Source organism: Crocuta crocuta, unplaced genomic scaffold, assembly GCF_008692635.1.
Source record: "Crocuta crocuta isolate KB4526 unplaced genomic scaffold, BGI_CrCroc_1.0 scaffold971, whole genome shotgun sequence".
Taxonomy (NCBI): domain Eukaryota; kingdom Metazoa; phylum Chordata; class Mammalia; order Carnivora; family Hyaenidae; genus Crocuta; species Crocuta crocuta.
In genome coordinates this window covers 166,028-185,780 of record NW_027527401.1, presented here as the reverse complement: position 1 = coordinate 185,780, position 19,753 = coordinate 166,028, and the positions used below count along the sequence as shown (strand labels likewise).

The window sequence follows — 19,753 nt, the reverse complement described above, 5'->3', positions numbered from 1 at the left end:
GTTGCACTGGCTGTCGCAGCGGCCGTCGCTGAAGTACTTCCAGCACTGCAGCGACTGCGAGCAGTTCTGCCAGGGGTCGTTGAAGTTGAGGGAGCAGTCGCCGCCGTCCCAGCCGCACGCGTGGTTGTTGCAGCCCAGGCTGCACACCTTGTTGCCCGCCTCCTCGCGGCACTCGGGCAGCTCGCACGCCTCCTCGATCTGCGGCGGGGGGATGTCGACGCCCAGGCCGCCCCCGAAGCTGTAGTCCAGGATGTGGCACAAGAGCCCGTTGAACTTGGCGGGGCACAGGCAGCGGTAGAAGGGGCTCTCGGGCACCGGCTCGCAGCTGCCCTGGTTGTAGCAGGGGTTGCCGCCCACGCAGGGGCTGCCCGCCGGGAACTGGCACTCGGGCCCGGTGAAGGGGCCCAGGCACAGGCAGGTGGGGCTGCGCGGGCCCGAGATGCACGTGCCGCCGTTGAGGCAGCGCAGGCTCCCGCAGGCTCGCGCGTCGTTCTCGCACGTGGCGCCCTCGAAGCCCTGCGGGGACAGGCGGCCGCATGCACCGTCGGGGGGTGCACGCGTCAGGGGGACCCCTGCCCGAGCCGGCGGTGCTGACTGCCCCTCCCCCTTCGTCTGGGAGAGGGCACGCAGCCTGTCCCGGGAAGGGGGAGGATGCTCCGGGCACAGAGGCACCCAGCTGGGCACGGCGCCGGCGAGCATGTGACACGGCATCCGTCGGAACCCAAAGCTCGCACCCGCCAAGAGTGACCCTGAGCGCTCAGCGCGGACTTCTCCCCGTGCTGGCTCCCCACTATAACCCCTACCGGGAGAAGCCAAGGTGCTAAAACCAGAAATTGGGCGCCTGCACAAAGGGGCGTGGCCAGTCCCTGAACAAGCTTTCTGTAAACCCAACACCGCTCTGCAAATAACCTGTGACCGAAAACACTTGGTCACAGGCTCCAAGAAGGCGAAGCCCAGCTCCAGCCCGCCCCTGCCCTCTGGCGCGTGGTATGTGGACGCATCGAGGGAGCCCCCTCCTGCCACCCGCAGACCAAGGAGCCCCCACGGCTGCACCTACCGCCGGGCACTTGCAGATGAACCCGCGGGCAGTGTTGGAGGCCACGGCGCAGGTGCCCCCGTTCTGGCAGGGCCTGCCCTTGCAGCCGTTGATGACCGACTCACAGCGGCGTCCTGGGGACGAGAGCAGCTGTGAGGGGCTTGCCCAGCCCCTACGGCCTCTGCCCCACCCTGCCGCGGCACCCACCAGTGTGGCCTGCACGGCACTCGCAGTAGAAGTCGTTGACGCGCTGCACGCAGTTCTGGGTGCCACGGGCGTCGCAGGGATTGGACAGGCACTCGTTCACGTCCCCCTCACAGCGCTCGCCGACGAAGCCGGGTGGGCAGGTGCAGCTGTAGCCGCCCACCTGGTCCACGCAGGTGCCGTTGTTAAAGCACTTGGGGCCCCGGGAGACTGGGTCGATGAGGGGACTGCAGTCGTCCACGTTGACCTCGCAGTGCACCCCTGCAGAAGCGCGGATGCCGTCAGGGGCCCGTGCTGGCCCAGCTCCCTCCTCAGGGCGCTCCCCTCGGCCAGCGGCCAGGACGGGACCACTCAGAGAGCCGACGCTGGCGACAGGGCCACGCCCCGCGCTGCAGCCCCAGGACAGTGCTCTGGCTGGGCTCCCTGCCTTGGCTCCTCCCTCCGTCAGCCCCACACCTGCCTTCTGCCCCCACGAGGCAGAGGGGAGGTTTGCACGGGTCGAGGGTGCTTCTGGCCAGTGTCTGACCCGCCCACCTTCCCCTGGGCCCAGCCCCGGGGCGAGGCTGTTCCTTACCCTGTGTGCCCCGGGGACAAGAACACTTGTAGGTGTTGATGAGGTCGATGCAGGTGCCCCCGTTCTGGCACGGGTGGGACAGACACTCATTGATCTCCTCGGAGCAGTTCACCCCGTGGTACCCGGCCACGCACTGTGCAGGGAAACAGATGGGGGGGGGGACCTGTGGCTCAGTGGGCGGCTGAGATGCGGCCCTCTACACCCTATGCAGGCTGATGGGACCACACAAGCCATCCTCCTGATCAGAGAAGGTTGAGTTCCTCACGCCTCATCGGCCCAGAGGGAGACCCTTGCCCATCCGACTCTGCTAAGCTGCCCAGAGCGTGGGTGAGAGCTTGTCCTGTGGACACGAGGTGGAGGCCCAGGGCAGGCATCCGCTGAGCCCACAGACAGAGCTCTGGGGGTGGGGACCCAGAGGGAAGCCCCATCCCGTATTTCGGTATATTCTTCCTCTTCCAGGCGCCCCACTCCGCGGGACACCTCCACCAGGCAGTCTTCCCTGATTATCACTGCCCTCTCTTACTGGGACTGCATCTGTGGATTTAGTCCTCCCTGCTGCACCTGCTTGCACCCTGGGGCCTGGCACACAATGCCGCTCACAGCAGACACCCCCTGCCCCCCAGGACGGATCCCCACCTCGCAGGAGTAGCCGCCAGGGTAGTCGGTGCAGGTGGCCCCGTTCTGGCAGGGGCTGGGTGCACACTCGTCCACCTGGTCCTCGCAGTAGCTGCCCGTGTAGCCCGCTTGGCAGCGGCAGTGGTGCGTGTTGCCCGCATCCAGACAGAGCCCCCCGTTCCGGCACAGGTGGGTGACGTTGATGTCTGGGGGGGCGCACAGGGAGGAGGGTCTCAGACATCCTGACCCCGGAGGGTGGGCAGCCAGCGGGCGCAGGGAGGCCTGGGCGGGGCGGCGGGGCTACCTTGTCGCTGCGCGGCCACCTCGCAGGACACGTTGGGCACGTCGCAGTAGAGGCCGGTCCAGCCGCTGTGGCACTCGCAGCGGTACAGCGTGTTGGTCTGCCAGCACTTGCCACCGTTCTTACACGGCGAGGAGTCACACCAGCGCACGAGGTTCTGGGGACGGCGGGAGTCACCCGGGTTTACACTCCCTACCTGGACCGACCCCACCCGCCGTGCGGGACGCACGTCTGCTGTGAGCCCATCCTACAGAAGTGGAAACTGAGGCCTAGGGGCCACCCCCCCTCTCCGCCCAGGAGCAGCCTGGCGCTGGGGCCTCAGCGAATCCCGAGCACAGCTGCCCGTCCTTGAAAAGACTTCTCTCTGCAAGTAAGCTGCTCTCTGGAAGTTTTTGTAAAAGAGATCTCGTGTGAGAATCTTCAGTGAAGGCAAGGCTTCGATACTTTTCCGTATTTTCCAGAAAAACACCGGCGTTCAGCTACGTTCCCCTCCTGCTACTCGCTGCATAAACCTCTGCTCCCAACCCGAGAGGCCCTGTTCCCCACCTGATTCCCAAGTGACACGTGGCCTTGGGCCGGGCACCGGGCTGGCACTCCAGATCCCCGGAGCTGTGGGACCGAGGGGGTCCTGCCCTCCCGGCCCGGCCCTCGCCTCACGGGTCCCCCGGCGGTGTGGGGAGGCCGGGCGCCCCCGCGGCCCGGCACGCACCTGGCAGTTGAGGCCCGTGTAGCCCTGCGGGCAGGTGCACTTGTAAGCCCCGTAGCTGTCCTGGCAGGTGCCGCCGTGCAGGCAGGGCCGGGAGTCACACTCGTTGATGTCATGCTGGCAGTAGCTGCCCGTGAAGCCGGGCGGGCACACGCAGGTGAAGGAGTTGATGCCGTCCACGCAGGTGCCGCCGTTGAAACAGGAGCTGGAGGGGAGCGAGCAACGGCAGGAGGGTGAGGGGCGTGCGGGACCCTGCCCGAGAGGCCTCCCCGGGGCTCGGGCTGCGGCTAGGACAGGCGGGGGGCAGCCCGGAGACCTCGGGGAGGCCCCGACACAGGGCCTGCACCCCTGGGCACCTTACGCCCACTTCCCGTGCCTCCTTTACAAGTCACACCCAGCTTTCTAACACGCGGGTGCGCAGTAGTTAGGTAAAACGAGGAGGAAACCAGTCTGCGTGGACAATGTGGGAGGCCAGCATGTCAGAAACAGCGAGCACAGGACGGCTGAGCTTACTGGCAGCCAAGGGAAAAAAGGAAGCAAGATGGATCCCAGAGTTGATGCTACAGAAGGGGTCACACCGGTTCTTCAGGAGAGACCGCCAAGGGCCCTTGCTCCCCACACCGGTCACCTCACAAAGGCTCTTACGACACAACGAACAACGTCTGACTCGGTGGGCGGTGAGAGCCAGCCGGCCGGACACCCGGCCCCCGTGGCCTGCGTCCCCGGCCGCCCCAGGCAGCGCCCTTGCCTCTCTGTGCAGTCGGGCGTGTTGTCCTCGCAGTGGATCCCGCTGAAGCCCGGGGGGCAGGTGCAGGTGTAGCTGTCCACGCAGTCGGTGCAGTTGGCCCCGTGGCGGCAGGGGTTGCTGGCGCACTCGTTGATGTCCTCCTCGCAGAAGGCCCCCCGGAAGCCCGGCAGGCAGTCGCAGAAAGCCGCGTTGATGCCGTCCGTGCAGGAGCCGCCGTTGTGGCACGGGTCTGGGGGGGGACAGAGGCCGGCCTGAGGCGGGGCGCGGCTCCCCCACCTGCTCCCCCACTCGCTCCTGGGCCCCAGGCTGCAGGGCACGGGCAGGAGGCATAAGCCTGACAGTCACACCGACGAGGCTGGTGTCATCACGTCCCTGCTCGCTTGGTGCCCGTGTCTGGGTCTCAGTGTCCTACGACCCAGCGTGGGGGCCGAGAGCCCTGCTCCCTGGTGAGTCATGACAAGGGCCGATAAGAGCACGCTGGATGGCGCCAGGCACCGTGCTCCGGGGGTGGGGGGCGGAGGGCTCCGGAACCACCCAGAACTACCCACCCGCCTGGTCGACACAGGGCCCGCAGCTCGGCAAGCACACCCCCCGCCGTGCTTCCTCCAACCGAGCCCAGCGCTTGGTGCTCTGGGTGCGTCCCCCGGCGCGTCCCCAGGGGGCCGCCTGCCCGGGAAACGGCAGGGCCCAGAGCACGAGCGGGTGCGGCGCGGGCGGCCACTCACTCGGTCGGCAGTCGTCGATGTCCGTCTCGCAGTCGGGCCCCGTGTAGCCGGCGCGGCAGCGGCAGCGGTAGCCGCCGTTCGTGTTCTGGCAGGAGGCGCCGTGGCGGCACGGACTCTTCACGCACTCGTTAATGTCGACTTCGCAGGTCTGTCCTGGGGGAGGAGGTGGGGCGACGGTTCGGCCCCCGTCTCCTCTGCCCCAGGACAGTGCCCTGGGGACACCCCAGGGAGGAAGGGTCTCTGACTTGCAACCCCCCAGTTTGGGGCCAAGCAGAGGACAGAAATTCGGGGCGGCAGGGCCCCGCCAGGCCCGTTTCTGCTTCCAGAGCCCCTACAGGTGGCTCTGCAGCCCGCAAAGACGGGGACCCCCCCCCCAGGGGAACGAGCCCAGGCAGGGCTGCAGGGCCAGGAGGCCTCACCTTGCCAGCCTGTGGGACAGACGCACGAGAAGCTCTCGAAGTCCTCAGACTCCTGGCACTCGCCTCCGTTCCTGCAGGGGCCGGGGGCGCACGGGGCCAGCACCACCTCACACGTGGCTCCTGAGGACACGGGGGACAGCGCTGAGACCCAGGGAGCCTGGCCCAGGGGGTCATTACCCCACGGCACCTCCCATCGGGGACCGTGAGGACCTCTGAGCCGCCAGAGCCCCTCTGACTGGCCCCATGGGGCGGGCGGGCGATGGGGCTGCACCTGGGACCGTGGGCGAGCTCCTGGCAGAGTCAGGACCCAAACCAGGGGGACACTCGGCTCCAAACCTGTCCCTGCAGGACACGGCCTGGGCCTCGACCCTGCGGGAGTGCCTGTTCCCAGCCTCACACCCTCTCCTGGTCTCCTGGAGGCCTTTGAGCTCCTCCCCAGGGCTCCGGGGCCACAGGCGGCCAGCGCCCGGTCACGGAGGCCACCGAGCAGAGGCCGGACGGCAGGGGAGGAGCCCCGGCCCCGAGCACCCCTCCCTGGCAGGGAGCACCGCTGGTGCAGGACCCCGGCTCGGGGAAGGGAGCCTCTCTGCAGCCGGGTCACACCGGGCGACTTTCCTCCATGAAAGCCCAGTGGACAGCCTTCCTGTTTACAGCTGCGGGGCCGATTCCCGGGGAAGAAAGGAAGCGCTATCTTCCCCGCAGCCCATTATCTCCCTGGCCTGCTGGTGCGATTTTCCAGGGCCTTTCTTTCTATCTGTTTCCACGGTGACCTAGGCAGGCAGGAAATTCGCCAGAGTTTCCGACAATTGTGCAGAGGGAAGCAGGAAGTGGGCAGACGGGAAGCAGGTCAGCACAGGCCGGCTCCTCCCCACCAGCCCCGCCAGCCCCCGATCCTGTGTCTGGAAGGGACCCGTGTGCCCCAAGCAAAGGGCCCCTGGGCGGCTACCGGCCTCCAGCTGCCTCACCAGCGCTGGAGAGAAAACCCAGGTCCCCTGCTCTGGTCACAGAAAATACCGCTCTGGCCACAGGCGGCCTGGTGTCGTGGGAGCCACCAGCACAGACGGCCCCCCCGCCCAGGGCTCTCTCCGGACCTCTAGGCTCACCAGCACGGAGGCCCGAGGCCGTCCCTGGGGGCAGCGCCCTCTGCCTACTCCCAGTGGGACCCGGTGGCAGCAGTGGTTGCGCACTTTTGCTTTTTAACACTTTGCAAATCTCTTCCACCGAGGGGACCATTTCCTGCAATCCCGTTGGCGGGGCCGACGGCAGACGCTGGGACGCCCAGGAAAACGCCTCCCGCCTCTGCTCAGCGCTAACAGAGGGCTCCTTGTTCCCGACACAAAGAAGGGCCGCCGTCAAAGGAATCCCTCAGGCCTGGCCAGCAAGGGGGGGGTGGGGAGCCCGGGCCCCAGGGGCCCACGCAGCGTGGACACTGGGCCTCGGAGGCCGGCAGCCCGGGCGCAGCTCCTGGCTCTGCGGTAGAGCGCCCCCACCCCTCCCAGGCGGGCCGGTCAAACCGCCTATTTGGGACACGCTCGTACCAAGCTTGCCGCCCGCGTCCTATATACCCATGTGTGACTTTGGCAAGGACGCCTGCGGAGCGAGGCCCGAATGTGGCCAGCCCCCAGCCTCCGTGTGGTTAGCAGGGCCTCTGGGCGTGGCTACGGAGCCGTGTGGCCCCGGCCCGCCCTCACCTGTGTAGGGCAGCGGGCAGTTGCACGTGTACCCGGCCACGTCATCGATGCAGGAGCCCTGGTTCAGGCACGGGTTAGATGCACACTCATTGATGTTGGTTTGGCAGTTGGGACCTGGAGAGAGGGCGGGTGGTCGGCGTGCCCGTCACCCCAGGGCCTCCGAAGGGGCCCCACCGCAGGCCCCTCCCCATCCCTGCAGTGCAGGGAGAGCCCAGCGCCAGCCCCGCCCGGGGGAGGGACCCGGACCCGAGCAGGCCCCACTCACCGCTGAAGCCCTCGCGGCAGGTGCACACGTAGCCGCTGGTCATGTCCCTGCAGGCGCCCCCGTTGGCGCACGGGTTGGACTCGCACTCGTTGTTGTTGACGTCACAGTTGGCCCCGCTCCACCCGGGGTCACAGTCACACTTGTACCTGCAGAGGCGACCACGGTGCCGTCCACGTGTGCCCGAGCTCCCGGCCCTGCTACCGTCCCCCGGACTGATGGCACGGAGGGGCCGACCCACTCCCACCCGGGGGTCCTTTCCCACAGGGACGCCGGCACCCGCCTCCCCCAGGACACTGGCACGCGTTTGGTTACGCCGCGTCGGGGACGGCGCCTCACTCAGCCACCATGTGGCCTTGAACACAGAGCGTGGGGTCCCCGCCCATGTCAACAGCCCATCCACGTGGCCCAACGCTCGGCACAAAGAAGTGCCAGAAACCAGGCTCTGCGCCCTCACCCTCGCGCTGCCCTCCCCACGTGTAGGGGTGTCTCCCCAGCTCAGGATGGCACCTGGGTGTCCTGTGACCACTTTGGGGATAGACGCCCGGGAGGAGGGCCCAGACCCGCGCACAGTGCCCGCGTCAGACGCCCATTACGGGCCGGGCTCTCCCCCATACGTCGGGCCAGCCAGCTGTGACCAGGCTCCCCAGATCCTGTCCTCCAGGCGGCCGCTTGCTAGAACGGCTTGCGGAGCTCAGGAAAGGGGTCCAGGGATTTAGTACAGAAGTTTAACCTCAGGAACAACCCAGAAAGAGACACAGGGGACAAGGCATGTGCGAGGGGCGCCCCGTGCTCTGGGCGCCACCCTCCCAGCACCTCCGGGGGGCCCTGGCCCAGAAGCTGGGTGAACACCACCAGTTAGCGCTTTTCCGGAGCCTCCACGACACAGGTGTGGCCGATGAACTCCCACCTGCAGCCCCTCCGCCTGCTTGGGAGGTGGCGTACAGCCATCACGCTGCTGGCCCCCAGGCCCCCATCTTTAGGCGACCTTGGCCGCCGCCTCAACACGGACCCAGGTGTGGTTGACACTGCCCCTTACGCCTCTACGGTGTGCAAGCCATTTGAGCAGCCAGGACAAAGGATGTGGTAGATGCCGGCGCCGCACGCACGTGCTGGCTGCTGTCCACACGCGAGCGTGTCCCCGGGCCCTGTGACCACTCGTGGCCACACTGGGCACACGCCAGGAGCCAGGGAGGGCCCTGCTAGCACCTGCCCGCAAGCGGCACCCATGCCTGCCCACCCGAGGTTCTGCGCAGGCCGCTCACTGGCCGGCCACCCTCCTGGGGCAGGGCCCCCGCCCACACCTACCCATTGAGGCTGTCGCGGCAGGCGCCGTGGATGCAGGGGTTGCTGCTGCACTCGTTGACCTCGGACAGGCACGTGGGGCCGTGGTAGCCCTCGGGGCAGCGGCAGGTAAAGCTGTTGATGCCGTCCTCGCAGGTGCCTCCGTGGTGGCAGGGGTGGGCCGCACACTCGTCGATGTTGACGTTGCACATGCTCCCTGTAAGCAGGGAGGGAGGCTCAGGTACCCACCCTGGACCCGCCAGGAGAGAGGATCTTCATGCGCAAGTTCTGGGCCCTCAGAGCCTCAGTTTCTCCGTTGGACCAGGGATACCACCCAGCCCCGTCCCCAGGTCCTTCTGCGGTAAGCGGGGGTTTCACCAGGGAGCGCAGTGCCAGCCAATGGGCCCAGGCGCCCCAGGCTCAAGGCCGGGGCCAGCCCAGAGCGGCCCAGAGACGCCTCCAGGGCAGACACAGGACGCGTGCCCAGGAGTCCGCCCTGACCAGGGACAAGAGGCTGGAGGGTGCCCGTCCCGGTCCCGGTCGGAGCCCCAGGCCTCCCGTGGTCTCTGCCACAACCGGCCACGGCTGGCAGCCTGAGAGCTGGGCCCTGAGTGGAGGCCTGCACCATCCTGCCCACCTGGGGACCCGGCTGAGTCGCTGACCTTGACCTCGGCCCCTGTGGCACGGGCCTGAGGAGGCCTGGGAGGGACAGAGCGCCGGTGGCCCCCGGGCCCCAGGGCCGCTCACCTGTGTAGCCCGGCTCACATGCACACTCGTAGCCGTCAATCTTGTCCAGACACGTGCCCGAGTCACAGGGGTTGCTGGCACAGTCATCCAGGTTGGTCTCGCAGTTGGGTCCTGGCGGCGGCAGCACTGGAGGTCAGCTCCCGGGCCCCCCAACACCCCNTCACACTCGTCGATGTCCACCTCGCAGTGCGGCCCCGTGTAGCCTGTGGGGCAAGGCCAAGGGCACTCAGGGTGGCCACTTCTGGAGAAGCACCAACCACACCTGGGGTCCCCCGAAGGGGAGGGGGGAGTGTGCCGTTCATCATGGGACCCACCCCACCCCACCGCCCCTTCCCCAGACCCCGCCTGGCCTCTGTCCACCGGCCCCGCACCTTCTGAGCACACGCAGGTGTAGGTGTTGGGCCCGTCCAGGCACTTGGCGCCGTTCTTGCAGGGCGTGCTCGCACACTCGTCCACGTCGTACTGACACAGGTGCCCGGTGAAGCCTGCAGCGGGGACGCGGCCGCAGTCAGACGCCGTGGGTGCCAGGGGCCCCGCGGCCGAGCCCCCGCCGGACCAGAGCGGGGAGCTCCTCCCCGGAGCACGTCCCGCCAGGGCTCAGTAGCGCTCCTCAGGTCTCCTCGCGCTCCCTTCCAGCTCCGGGCCCCCTTAGGAGCGGCCTTTCCTCATTCGGACCCCAGCTGCCGTGGCCCCGGCCGTGCGGGGCGGTGCCTGAGGCCCCCCACTCGGCTTCCGGGATGGCTGATTTATACCTTGCAGGCGCCTCCCGAGTCTCGGCACCCCTGGATCTACAGACCCTCCTGCCGGGGCTCCTGGAGCCCTCCTGTCGTGTCCACGGCGGACGCGCAGAGGCGGGGAGCGTGCGGCACGCGGACTCCCTCCCGGCTGCGGGCCCCGGAGGGCTGGGCTGCATCTCCTCACCACCTAAGCGCCTCGAGGGTCTGGGGAGTATAAGCCTGCTCCAGGGTGCCCTTCTCCCCAGGGGAGCCCCAGCAGCAGGGAGATTCTGGGTCCCAGGCCCCCCTCACACCCAGCCTGACCCCTCCTGAAGCGAAGTCCCTGCAGCCCAGCCCCTGGGGGCCTGCAAAGGGGCTCCTGTAGGCCCAGGCCCAGGCCCAGGGCCACGTGTGGAGCCTCTAGAGGAGCGTCAGAGCTCCCGGCCCACCTGCCCGCAGGGAGGGGGAGGGGCGGGGGGCGGCCCTGCAGGAGGCGGGCCTCACCTGTGGGGCACTCGCACAGGAACTCGTTGATTTTGTCCAGGCAGCGGCCGCTCTGCAGGCAGGGGCTGCTGGCACACTCGTCCGTGTTCACTTCACAGTGCACGCCCTCGTAGCCTGGTGGGGGGAGGCGGGGAGGCGGGGAGGNTCCGTGCACAGCCCCCGCCACCCCCCGCCGCAGCTCGGGGCAGACAGTGACGCCCAGCTCCAGCTGCCCGCGGAGGCGAGCGGCCGGCACCCTCCGTACCTGCTCCCCTGGCTCCCCTGGCCTCCCGGGCCCCTTCCCCAAGCCCCGGTGCTGCTCTCTGGGCGAGCATGGAGGCTGGGTGCTTGCTGCAGGGGGGTCACCCCGATGGGCAGGGGGCTGGCTCCACGTACCAGGCATGCAGATGCACTGGAACTCTCCGATCTGGTCCAGGCAGGTGGCGTCATTCTGACACGGGTTCGAGATGCACTCATTGACGTCAATCTCACAGCGCGGGCCCGTGTAGCCTTGCAGACACTGGCACTCGAAGGAGCCCAGCGTGTTGATGCACTTGCCTGCGTGCTCGCAGGGGTTGGCGCCTGGTAGGGGCCGGGGGTGGGTGTGCGGCACCGGTGAGAGAGGCTGCTTCAGGTCCAACCACCGGACCGTCTGGGGCAAGCCCACCTCCCCCATCGGACTGGCAGTCCTCCCCATTGGGGGGGGGGTCATGCCTCCCCTGTCAGACCAGGAACCCTCTGAGGACAGAGTCTACTCCCCGCAGCCTCCCCAGCCGCCCCCCCCCGCACGCCCCGNGCACTCGTCCACGTCCTGGCTGCAGGCCGGGCCCGTGTACCCCGAGGGGCAGGTGCAGATGGCCTTGCCGTTGACGGGGTTGGTGTCACAGTTGGAGCCTTCGTTGCAAGGGTTGCTGATGCAGGCGTCATTCAGGTGGCACAGCAGGCCTGGGTGGGGCGGTGGCGGTCAGCGGGGCATGGCCTCTCCTGGCCTGGGGATGGCGGCCGACCGCACAGAGACGGGCTGCCCAGCGGCCCTGTCGGGCCCACGACCCTCAGGCCACCCTGGGGGGCTCGTCACCAGCAGGCCTGCCCCAGGCAGCCCCGGCCTTCCCTCCAGAAAGGACCCCCTCCCCAGGTCTCCTCTGCAGGCTCCAAAAGCCGCCAGCCACGCACCCGAGTGAGGCTGCACATGTCAGGCAGGGCCGGGGAGCCCGCAGAGGGGGTGCCGCGTCCCCTGTACCCACCCCCCCCGGGCAGCCCCACCCCCTCTGCTGGGCGCTCACCGGTGCGGCCGTGAGGACACTCGCAGTAGAAGGAAGCCACCCGGTCGTGGCAGGTGGCGCCGTGGAAACAGGCGGCGCTGGCGCAGTCGTCGATGTTCTCACTGCAATCCTCCCCCGTCCAGCCGTTGACACACACGCAGTTGTAGCCGCCGTGGGTGTTGTGGCAGGTCCCGCCATTCTGGCAGGCGTTGGGCATCAGCTGGCACTCGTCTACGTCCTCGGTGCAGTACTGGCCTGCGGGGGCCAGCCCGTCATGCCTTGACCACCAGGTGCAGGGCCCCCTCCACCAGGAAGCCTTCCTGGGCAGACTCCTCCACCCACCACAGCCAAGACCACTGTATCCCCTGTGCCCCTGGCCCCCCTGCCTGGACGGGCTCTGGCCCCATCGCTCTGCCGTGGGCACCCGTGCTCCAGGGGGCCCACGCTTGTCTGCCAGCCCCAGACGCCAGCCCCGGCTTGGCCGAAACCCAGGGGACCCGATCATGGCGCTGGGCTGCCTGAGGGCCACATGCGGCCCGCAAAGATGAGCTGACGGTGGAGTGGGAGCCTCAGACCCTGGTCGCAGGCAGGCTGCCCCGGGTCACGCCACCCTCCCTGGGCCAGGCTCCCCATACGGGCAGTGAATCGGGTGGAGGGCGCCCCCGCCGCCTGCTCCCCCCGCGTGCACCCCCGCGAGCACCTGTCCACTCGGGCGGGCAGCGGCAGTTGTAAGTGTTCACGCCGTCCACGCAGGCACCTCCGTTCTTGCAGCTGTTTCCGGGACAGTCGTCGATATTCTCCTCGCAGTTCTGGCCGGTGAAGCCTGCGGCACGGGGAGCCGGAGCCCGGTCAGGCCCTGCCCGTCTGCGCTCGCCCAGCGTCTTCTTGGCTGGACCCAGGACACCCTGCTCCGGCCCTCCGCTGCCCCTCTGGGGCCTGCTCTGGGATGCCCACCGCCCGGGGGGTCCTCGGGGTCCGAGCCCCTCCTCCACTCGCCCTGCTCCCTGTGTGACCAGGCCCCAGCCTCCAGAGCCCACAGGTGACAAGTTCCTCTCTGAGGAATCATCATGCAAAGGGCCCGCGGGACAGACAGGGACTTGGGGACATGGGATTCTGGAGGCTCCCCGCGGCGGCTGTGAGCGGGTGAGGCCCTGGGGCTCCCAGAACCCCCAGGGGGACTCCCCCGCGGCCAGGGAGGGCTCCAGGAGAGGCCCAGAGAAGGCAGGGCTGACACGTGCCCTCAGCTTCCCAGGAACAGAGGTGTGGTGCCCGCTTCTCCCTCTCAGGCCGGGCCAACCTCCGTCAGCTCGCCTCCACACCAGTCAGCTATTAACCCGCTCAACTCCCGCCGGTTCAATCATCAACCAAGAAAGGTGCGCCTGGCAAGAGCCCAAACCTACAGCCAGTTACTAATTAATGCCCCTCCCGGGGTGCCTTTGAACCTGTCTCCTGCCCTAGGGGAGCCAATCCCCTCCCTCAGGGCCCCCCGCCCCACCCATGCCCTGGGGGGAAAGCAGGTGGCCTGGAAAAGCTCAAGTGGACAGTGGACAGTGTCTGAGAAGGTGAACCCCAAATCAGCGCCCGGAGCGCGAGTTCTGACGTCCGCGTGTGTTGTAGGGGCCCTGAGCGCACCTCGCCCTCCCCCACACCTCCGAGGGTCTCCCACAGTGCCGTGCGGCACACAAGCTGGGCTGGCCCTCAGCAGGACAACCTCGCCCCGCTGGCCCAACTCCACGCACGGGGTACCCTCTGCTCACAGCCTCCAGCCCTCACTAGGCCCCCGGAGAGCAGGCTTCTCTTGAGACGTGCGGCCGGATGCGAGGTCCCAGGCCCCAGGTCGCCGGGCCAGCAAAAAGGCATCGGAACCTGGAACCCAGACCTGGGCCTGGCGGGTGGGCTTAGCTCTCAGCCCCCAAGGACAGCTGGCCAGGCAGCGGCACTGGGGTGGTCAGGGGGCAAGGGGAATGCCCAGCGACACCCAGGAAACACACGCCCTTCGAGTCTGCGCTCAAAGCTGGCTGAAGCGGTGACAAGGCCCTAGGCTGAGTGGCGGGCGGGCAGGCACTTCCCCTTTGCAGGGGCCACCGGGTCAGTCCTCCCCCGTCACGTCACCCCAGGGTCGGCTGGGCCCTTCACGCCCAGGACCCAAACCCCACTGACCCCAGAAGTGTATACGCCTCTCATCAGGGTTAGTGTTTTTAGATCAGCAGCAGCAGAACTGACTCAGAAGCTGCCGTGGAAGGCCAGCCCTGCAGCAGGGACAGTGGAGCCGCTGGGGGACCAGCAGGGGTGGCTGCCCCACGCCGGCTGCCACATCCAGGGCAGACAGGCCACCGGCTGGGGGGGGCAGCAACCTGACCACAGGGAAACAGGAGGCCCAGGGAGGCACAAACAAGGATGTCCCTGCAGCTGCGCCTCATTCCCTAACTTGCACGTGGTTCCGGGGAATTCAAGGTGAGGGCGCTTGGAGGACGGCAAACAGCTGGGGGGTCACGAAGGCAGGGGCACTTGCGGGGTGGAGGGAACACCCAGGGAGGGCACCCCTGTCCAGCCAGGCTCACCTAGGTACCCGCCTTGGGGGCTGCAGGGACCCGGGGACCCTGGCANGGACACTATGCCAGGCTCCTCCTCACTGGTACCCCCTTTCCAGACCCGCCTGCTGTCCTACGTGTGCCGGGACGTACCCCCCATGCCCCGGCCCGCACCCCCGGGCCCCTGGGGCGGTACCTGGCAGGCAGGCGCACTCGTGGGTGGTGTCCCCCGTGGGGCGGCAGGTGCCCCCGTTCTGGCAGGGCGAGGGGCTGCAGGGCACGTACGGCAGCTCGCAGTGGGGGCCGGNTCGTTGTGACAGGTGCCGCCGTTGCGGCAGAGCCCGGGGCTCTGGCTGCACTCGTTGACGTCCTGCCTGCAGGTGGGGCCGTGGAAGCCGGGTGGGCAGCCGCAGATGTAGGAGGCCTCGAAGGGCAGGCACTGGCCGCCATTGGCACACGGGTTGGAGGCACATGGGTCGGCCTGCTGGCACATCTTCCCTGGGGGGCGAGGGGGGGCAGGGCTCGCACCGGTGCCACGGAGCCCAGCATGGACCTAACAAGCCGTCTCTTTAATTGCCGGGACCCCCACGACAGGACAGGGCCATCTTCCTGTAGACGGGGACGACATTCCCGGGACACACGGCCGGCGGGGGGAGGTGGCCTCGAGACCAGACCCAGGGTGTCCCCTCCTGAGTTCATGTTCTTTTAGAAAACGGCGGCTCTGCGCCCCTGTGGTCAGAGCTCCTGATGCAGGGCCGGCACACCCCCGGGGACCAGGCCAGACGGGGCCCCCTCCTCCCAGGGGCAGGGAGCAGTCGGGACCCTGGAGCGGACCTCAGGGCTAGAAAGGGGCCCGGGGGTTCGAGGGAGGAGGTCACAGACTGCAGAAGGCCCTAGACCCTCTCCAGCGCGTCAGGGCTCTGGGGTGGGGGCAGGCCAGGGCTCGGGGGCCCTCACCTGACCAGCCCGGGGGGCAGCGGCACTTGTACTCGGTCAGCGTGAGCAGGTCACAGGTGCCGCCGTTGCGGCAGGGGTTGGCGAGGCAGGCGTTGTCCCGGGGCGTCAGGCAGAGGGGCCCGGAGAAGCCCAGGCGGCAGGTGCAGGCGTAGTCCACCAGGCCGCCGTGGTCCACCGCGTGGCACGTCCCGGCGTTCTTGCAGGGGGCGCTGAGGCAGGGGTTGGGCGCCTGGCATCGCTGGCCCGCGAAGGCCCCGCTGCAGCTGCGGCACACACAGCNCCAAACACCATCAAACTGTGCGCTTTAAAGTGGTTAACTCTGTGCTAAGTGAATTTCACCTCAATAAAAAAGAATGATTATGTTAATTGGAGTAATGGGCTGGAGACTAGAAGGCTCTGCCAGGCTGGGCTTGATTTCAAAACCCTCGTGAGCATCTGTGTGGCCACCAAGAAGGGGACACACAGCCCCACCGCCGTTCCCGGGGAGGGGGCGCCCGCCGTTCCCGGGGAGGGGCGCACAGGGACCCTGTTGGGGGCTCGACTGCTCTTCCTTAAGCTGTTAAGTTCTGTAACCAACGTGCCTTATTTGGGCAATAAAAGAGCTCCCAGCTTTTCTTCTTTCTTTCTTTTTTTTAACATTCATTCATTTTTGAGAGAGAGTCAGAGCAGGGCATGAACAGAGACAAAGGGAGATAGAATCGGAAGCAGGATCCAGGCTCTGAGCCGTCAGCACAGAGCCCGACGCGGGGCTCGAACTCATAAGCCTCAAGATCATGACCTGAGCCGAAGTCGGACGCTCAACCAGCTGAGCCCCTCAGCTTTTCTTCGTTCACTACCCCAGACATGGTTTCCCTGTTCAGGATCAAGTCTGTACATCGTCCAAGCAACATCAGCTGGGAGCAGACAAACCCATTTCCCAGCAAGAGAAACCAAGGTGTGCTGGGAGGAGCATCCTTCCTGAGCTCCTGGCGCGCCGAGCCGGGCGGGGGAGCCGTGGGAGCATAGGGGTCTGCCGGGTCTGTGCCCTGCCCCAGGATGCGCTGCTGAGGCCCCAACAGGAGCAGATGAACGGGGGAGGAGGAGGGCTCTCATGGGCTCTTTTCAGGGACTCAGAACATGCCGCCCCACCCCAGGGCCCCCCTTTGCCACCTGTTGATCCAGCTTCTGGAGCCTGGGCCATAAATTGCCCATCGAGGTCACCTTGTGGCCTTGTACTGAGGGAAAAGCTCAGCAAAGGCTCTGGGACCAGCCAGGCATGGTTCTTCCCAGGGGCGAANACCAGCCTGCCCGTCCTCGCTGCCCCCCCTCTCCTGCCCCAGAGGCTGGAATTAAACCTGCATGGGTGGGGTGGCCGTGTGAGGGGCTGGGGTCTCGGGGTCTGCATGCCTGGGAGGCATCTGTCTCCCTGAAGGCTTTTCTCTGTAGCTACAGCTTGGGTGAGGCCGACGAGGATGACACCGGGGCCCACCATCTGTTGTCAGAAGCCAAAAGTCCCAAACCAACTGGCTTAAAGAAAACAAGTCGCCTCCGGGGCCCCAAGGAGGGAACTCAGGCTGGGGCCACGCGGCTCCTGCCCAGCCTGCTGGGGAAGGAGGCAGTGGGGCCGGCTGGCTCCCTCCCGTGAGAGGCACAGACCCCAGGAGCCCTCACCCCTGCACGGCCACACTGCAGGAGTCTGGGGAAGGGGGCACCGGGATCCAGTTACAGAGCACCTGGTCCCGGCCCAAGTGGCGCTGTGGGCTCACAGTGCAGCGGTGGGGGATGGGGGGCAAGGCAGCGCCTCCCCCACTCTATCAATGCCCTCCATTGTCAGGCAGGCGCTGGCCACCGCTCACCACTTGGAGAAAAGGCTCTTTTTTCTTTCCCAGCCACTGACGGGGGAGGGTACTGGATAGAGGGCGCTTGGTCATCAAAGCCGGGTGGGAGCCCGCCTTATCCACACCACCCTCTCCCTCTCTGAGCCCTGCTGGCTTGAGGGGAGGGAGGCCTTCGTGGTTCCAGGGGTGTCCCTGGGGCTCCCTGGCCACCAAGCCAACCCCTAACTTGTCGGGACGCTGGGCGCCCCAAGATGCACCAAAAGGCTCTGCCCGGACGCCCACTCCAGACCCTTCAGCCACGGGACAATATCCCCGTGGACAGGCCCTCGCTCCCCAGCCACCTGACCCCCGAGTGGGGACCCCCGTGGGAGAACCCACCTAGACGGGCCATATCCCAGACGATGAGGCTGGGTTATGCTGGGCCAGCAAGAGAAAATACGTCAATAAATCAGGCGTCGGTAGTGTGGACAAAGGCTGGCCGGGGAGCAGGTGCGCCTGTGGCCGGGGACGCGGGCGGCAGCNCCGTGAAGGCACGCCGCCCAGTCCCGCGGCCGCCATCGGCCGTCAGCGCCCCAGCCACAGGCCCCGCAGGGCCGCCAGGGAGGGGCGGCCCCTGGAGATGGAACAGTAGAGGCAGGTGCTTTGTGTGGGGGCGTGGGGTCCGAGGTACAAGAGGGGCTGGGCCGGGAGCCTGAGCCAAGAGGAAGCACCGAGCCCCGCACGGCGTCCGGGCTGGAGGCCAGTGCAGACGTCTGGGCCCGTCCCGAAGGCCGCCTTTCTCCTCCGCACCTGCGTGCGCCTCTCTCCCAACCTGGCCCTAATGCTGCTTCCCGGGGACGCACACCTGGGGCCCCCCCTCCACCCACACACCCAGACTCCCCAGGGGGCAGGAGGGACCATGAGGCCCCTGCCTGGACGTGGCCAGTGTGTCCTCCATGCTGGCGCCTGGTGGAGACAGGCACGGGGCTTGGTGAGGAAACCTGTACCCGACACCTGCCTTGAAATTGCGAGGCTTCCTACAGCGGGCCTCGGGTGTCCTGAGGGCCTCTGGGGCCCCCCAGCTCAGGACCTTGAGCGACCCAAGCGACGCCCGGGTCCCCTGCCCGGCCCACGCCCCGCCTCAGGGAGGCCACCCAGCGTCTGCTCCCGCACCTGCCTGTCCTCCCGTCCCACGGGCTACCTGGGGGCTCCAGGGAAAGGGCCGCGGAAGGGGCCTCCAGGGGGCCCAGCTTCCGGCAGACACCCTGCCCCGCAAGGAGCGCCAAATGGCTGCCAGGCGTGTGGCCCGGCAGCGGGCAGCGGCGGCCGCTTTGTTCCCGCCTTGGTATTTGCACTGTGCTGGCCCCCGCCCTCCCCGCCCGCCAACGCTGCTCTGCAGAAATGCAAGTCCGGGGAGCATCCGGAGGCAGACGTTGCCTCGACCTTTCACCCGGGACTAATTCTAAATTGTGCTGTTTTCTTTTCTAAGCTAAGCGGCCATCTGCCACCCCCAGGGGACAGATGATCGCTCCCTCTGCCCCAAACTAGGGGAGAGGGAGGCACTAAGTCGTGAGAAGCATTGTACTCAGCGCTGCCCTAGAGGAGCCTGTGGTCCAGGGGTGAGCGTGGGCCCGGCGCCCCGGCCAGCTTTGGGGGGGGCACTGAGGTGGCACCCCTCCTCTGTCCGCAGGGGGAACCTGAGGGGTGCCTCCTGGGGGCACAGCTGAAACGTAGCTCTAGCAGAGGAACTTTGGGGGGTGGGGGGTGGAGGAGGGGCTCTCCATCCCACTCTGCCTGCTGGGGCCTCAGTTTCCCATGAGTGCAGCAGGGGTGGGGGGGTCAAGGGGACTGCACGTGCCCCTCCCCCGGCAACCTGACCGTTCGGGCAGAGGGGACTCACTGCAGGCAGCGCTGGGTTTGATCTCTGCATTACCTACCGCGTTCCTGGGAACAGGTTTACTGGGCCAGCTGAGCCTGTGTGCTGGAGGAAGTCTGTGGGGACCCGAGGGCTCCCCCTGCACACAGCTGACTCACCTTGCCAGGGCTCCAGGCCAACACAGCACGGCCTTGCCCACCCCACTGGGCAGCCCAAGTCCCTACAGCAAGGAGCCACCTGGATGTAATTAGCCATCCCCTCCCTAACCAGCTCCACCTGTGCTGAGCAGAAGACACCCCTCCCCCACCCCCAGGTGTGGCCGGGAAGGCCGCTCCGGGCGCATCTCCTGCCACAGCCATCAGGACACCGTTCTCCGGGCTATTCAGGAGCAGTACGAGGGGCCTGGAGCCATGGTCAACGGGCCCGAGTGCTTCCCTGGGCAAGGCTTGGGGGTGTCCCGGAACCTCAGCCCCTCCCTGGGCAGAGGCCAGTCCCAGGCCCCCCATACCCCAGCAGGGAACCCCCATCTTCCAGGAGGGGTTGCCTGCTAAGTGCTGATTTGCTCACTGCCTGCAGGCGGGGGCCTCCCCAAATCTGTACCTGGGGAGGGGGGTGGAGCTGGGGGCCTTTCCCACGGGGAACAGCCAGGGACAGCTCAGCTCTGGGGAACAAAGCCCCCAGGAAAGGTGAGACCTGGGGCAAGGGCACTGCCCCCCCCAAAGTCCCCAGGTTCCTCTCAGACCTGCAGGGGACTTTGTCCAGACACCTGTCCACGGGGCGGGGGGGACTAGGACTCTGCCAGCGCCTCTGCTGTGCTCAA

General features: G+C 67.5%; 1 protein-coding gene across 1 annotated transcript in view; it reads right to left on the bottom strand.

Annotated features, from left to right (window-relative positions):
* The window catches only part of NOTCH1 (notch receptor 1), a 41,201-nt gene that overhangs the window by 9,209 nt on the left and 12,239 nt on the right, over positions 1-19,753 (bottom strand). The window contains 24 exon segments of the mRNA XM_077753125.1: positions 2-516; positions 1,058-1,170; positions 1,244-1,501; positions 1,815-1,947; positions 2,451-2,635; positions 2,734-2,887; positions 3,440-3,641; positions 4,185-4,413; positions 4,910-5,062; positions 5,329-5,448; positions 7,020-7,133; positions 7,285-7,430; positions 8,590-8,782; positions 9,313-9,438; positions 9,477-9,515; positions 9,684-9,797; positions 10,533-10,646; positions 10,908-11,093; positions 11,301-11,456; positions 11,795-12,028; positions 12,474-12,596; positions 14,501-14,614; positions 14,617-14,802; positions 15,262-15,524. Of these exon segments, the coding sequence (XP_077609251.1) occupies positions 2-516; positions 1,058-1,170; positions 1,244-1,501; positions 1,815-1,947; positions 2,451-2,635; positions 2,734-2,887; positions 3,440-3,641; positions 4,185-4,413; positions 4,910-5,062; positions 5,329-5,448; positions 7,020-7,133; positions 7,285-7,430; positions 8,590-8,782; positions 9,313-9,438; positions 9,477-9,515; positions 9,684-9,797; positions 10,533-10,646; positions 10,908-11,093; positions 11,301-11,456; positions 11,795-12,028; positions 12,474-12,596; positions 14,501-14,614; positions 14,617-14,802; positions 15,262-15,524 (4,170 nt within the window).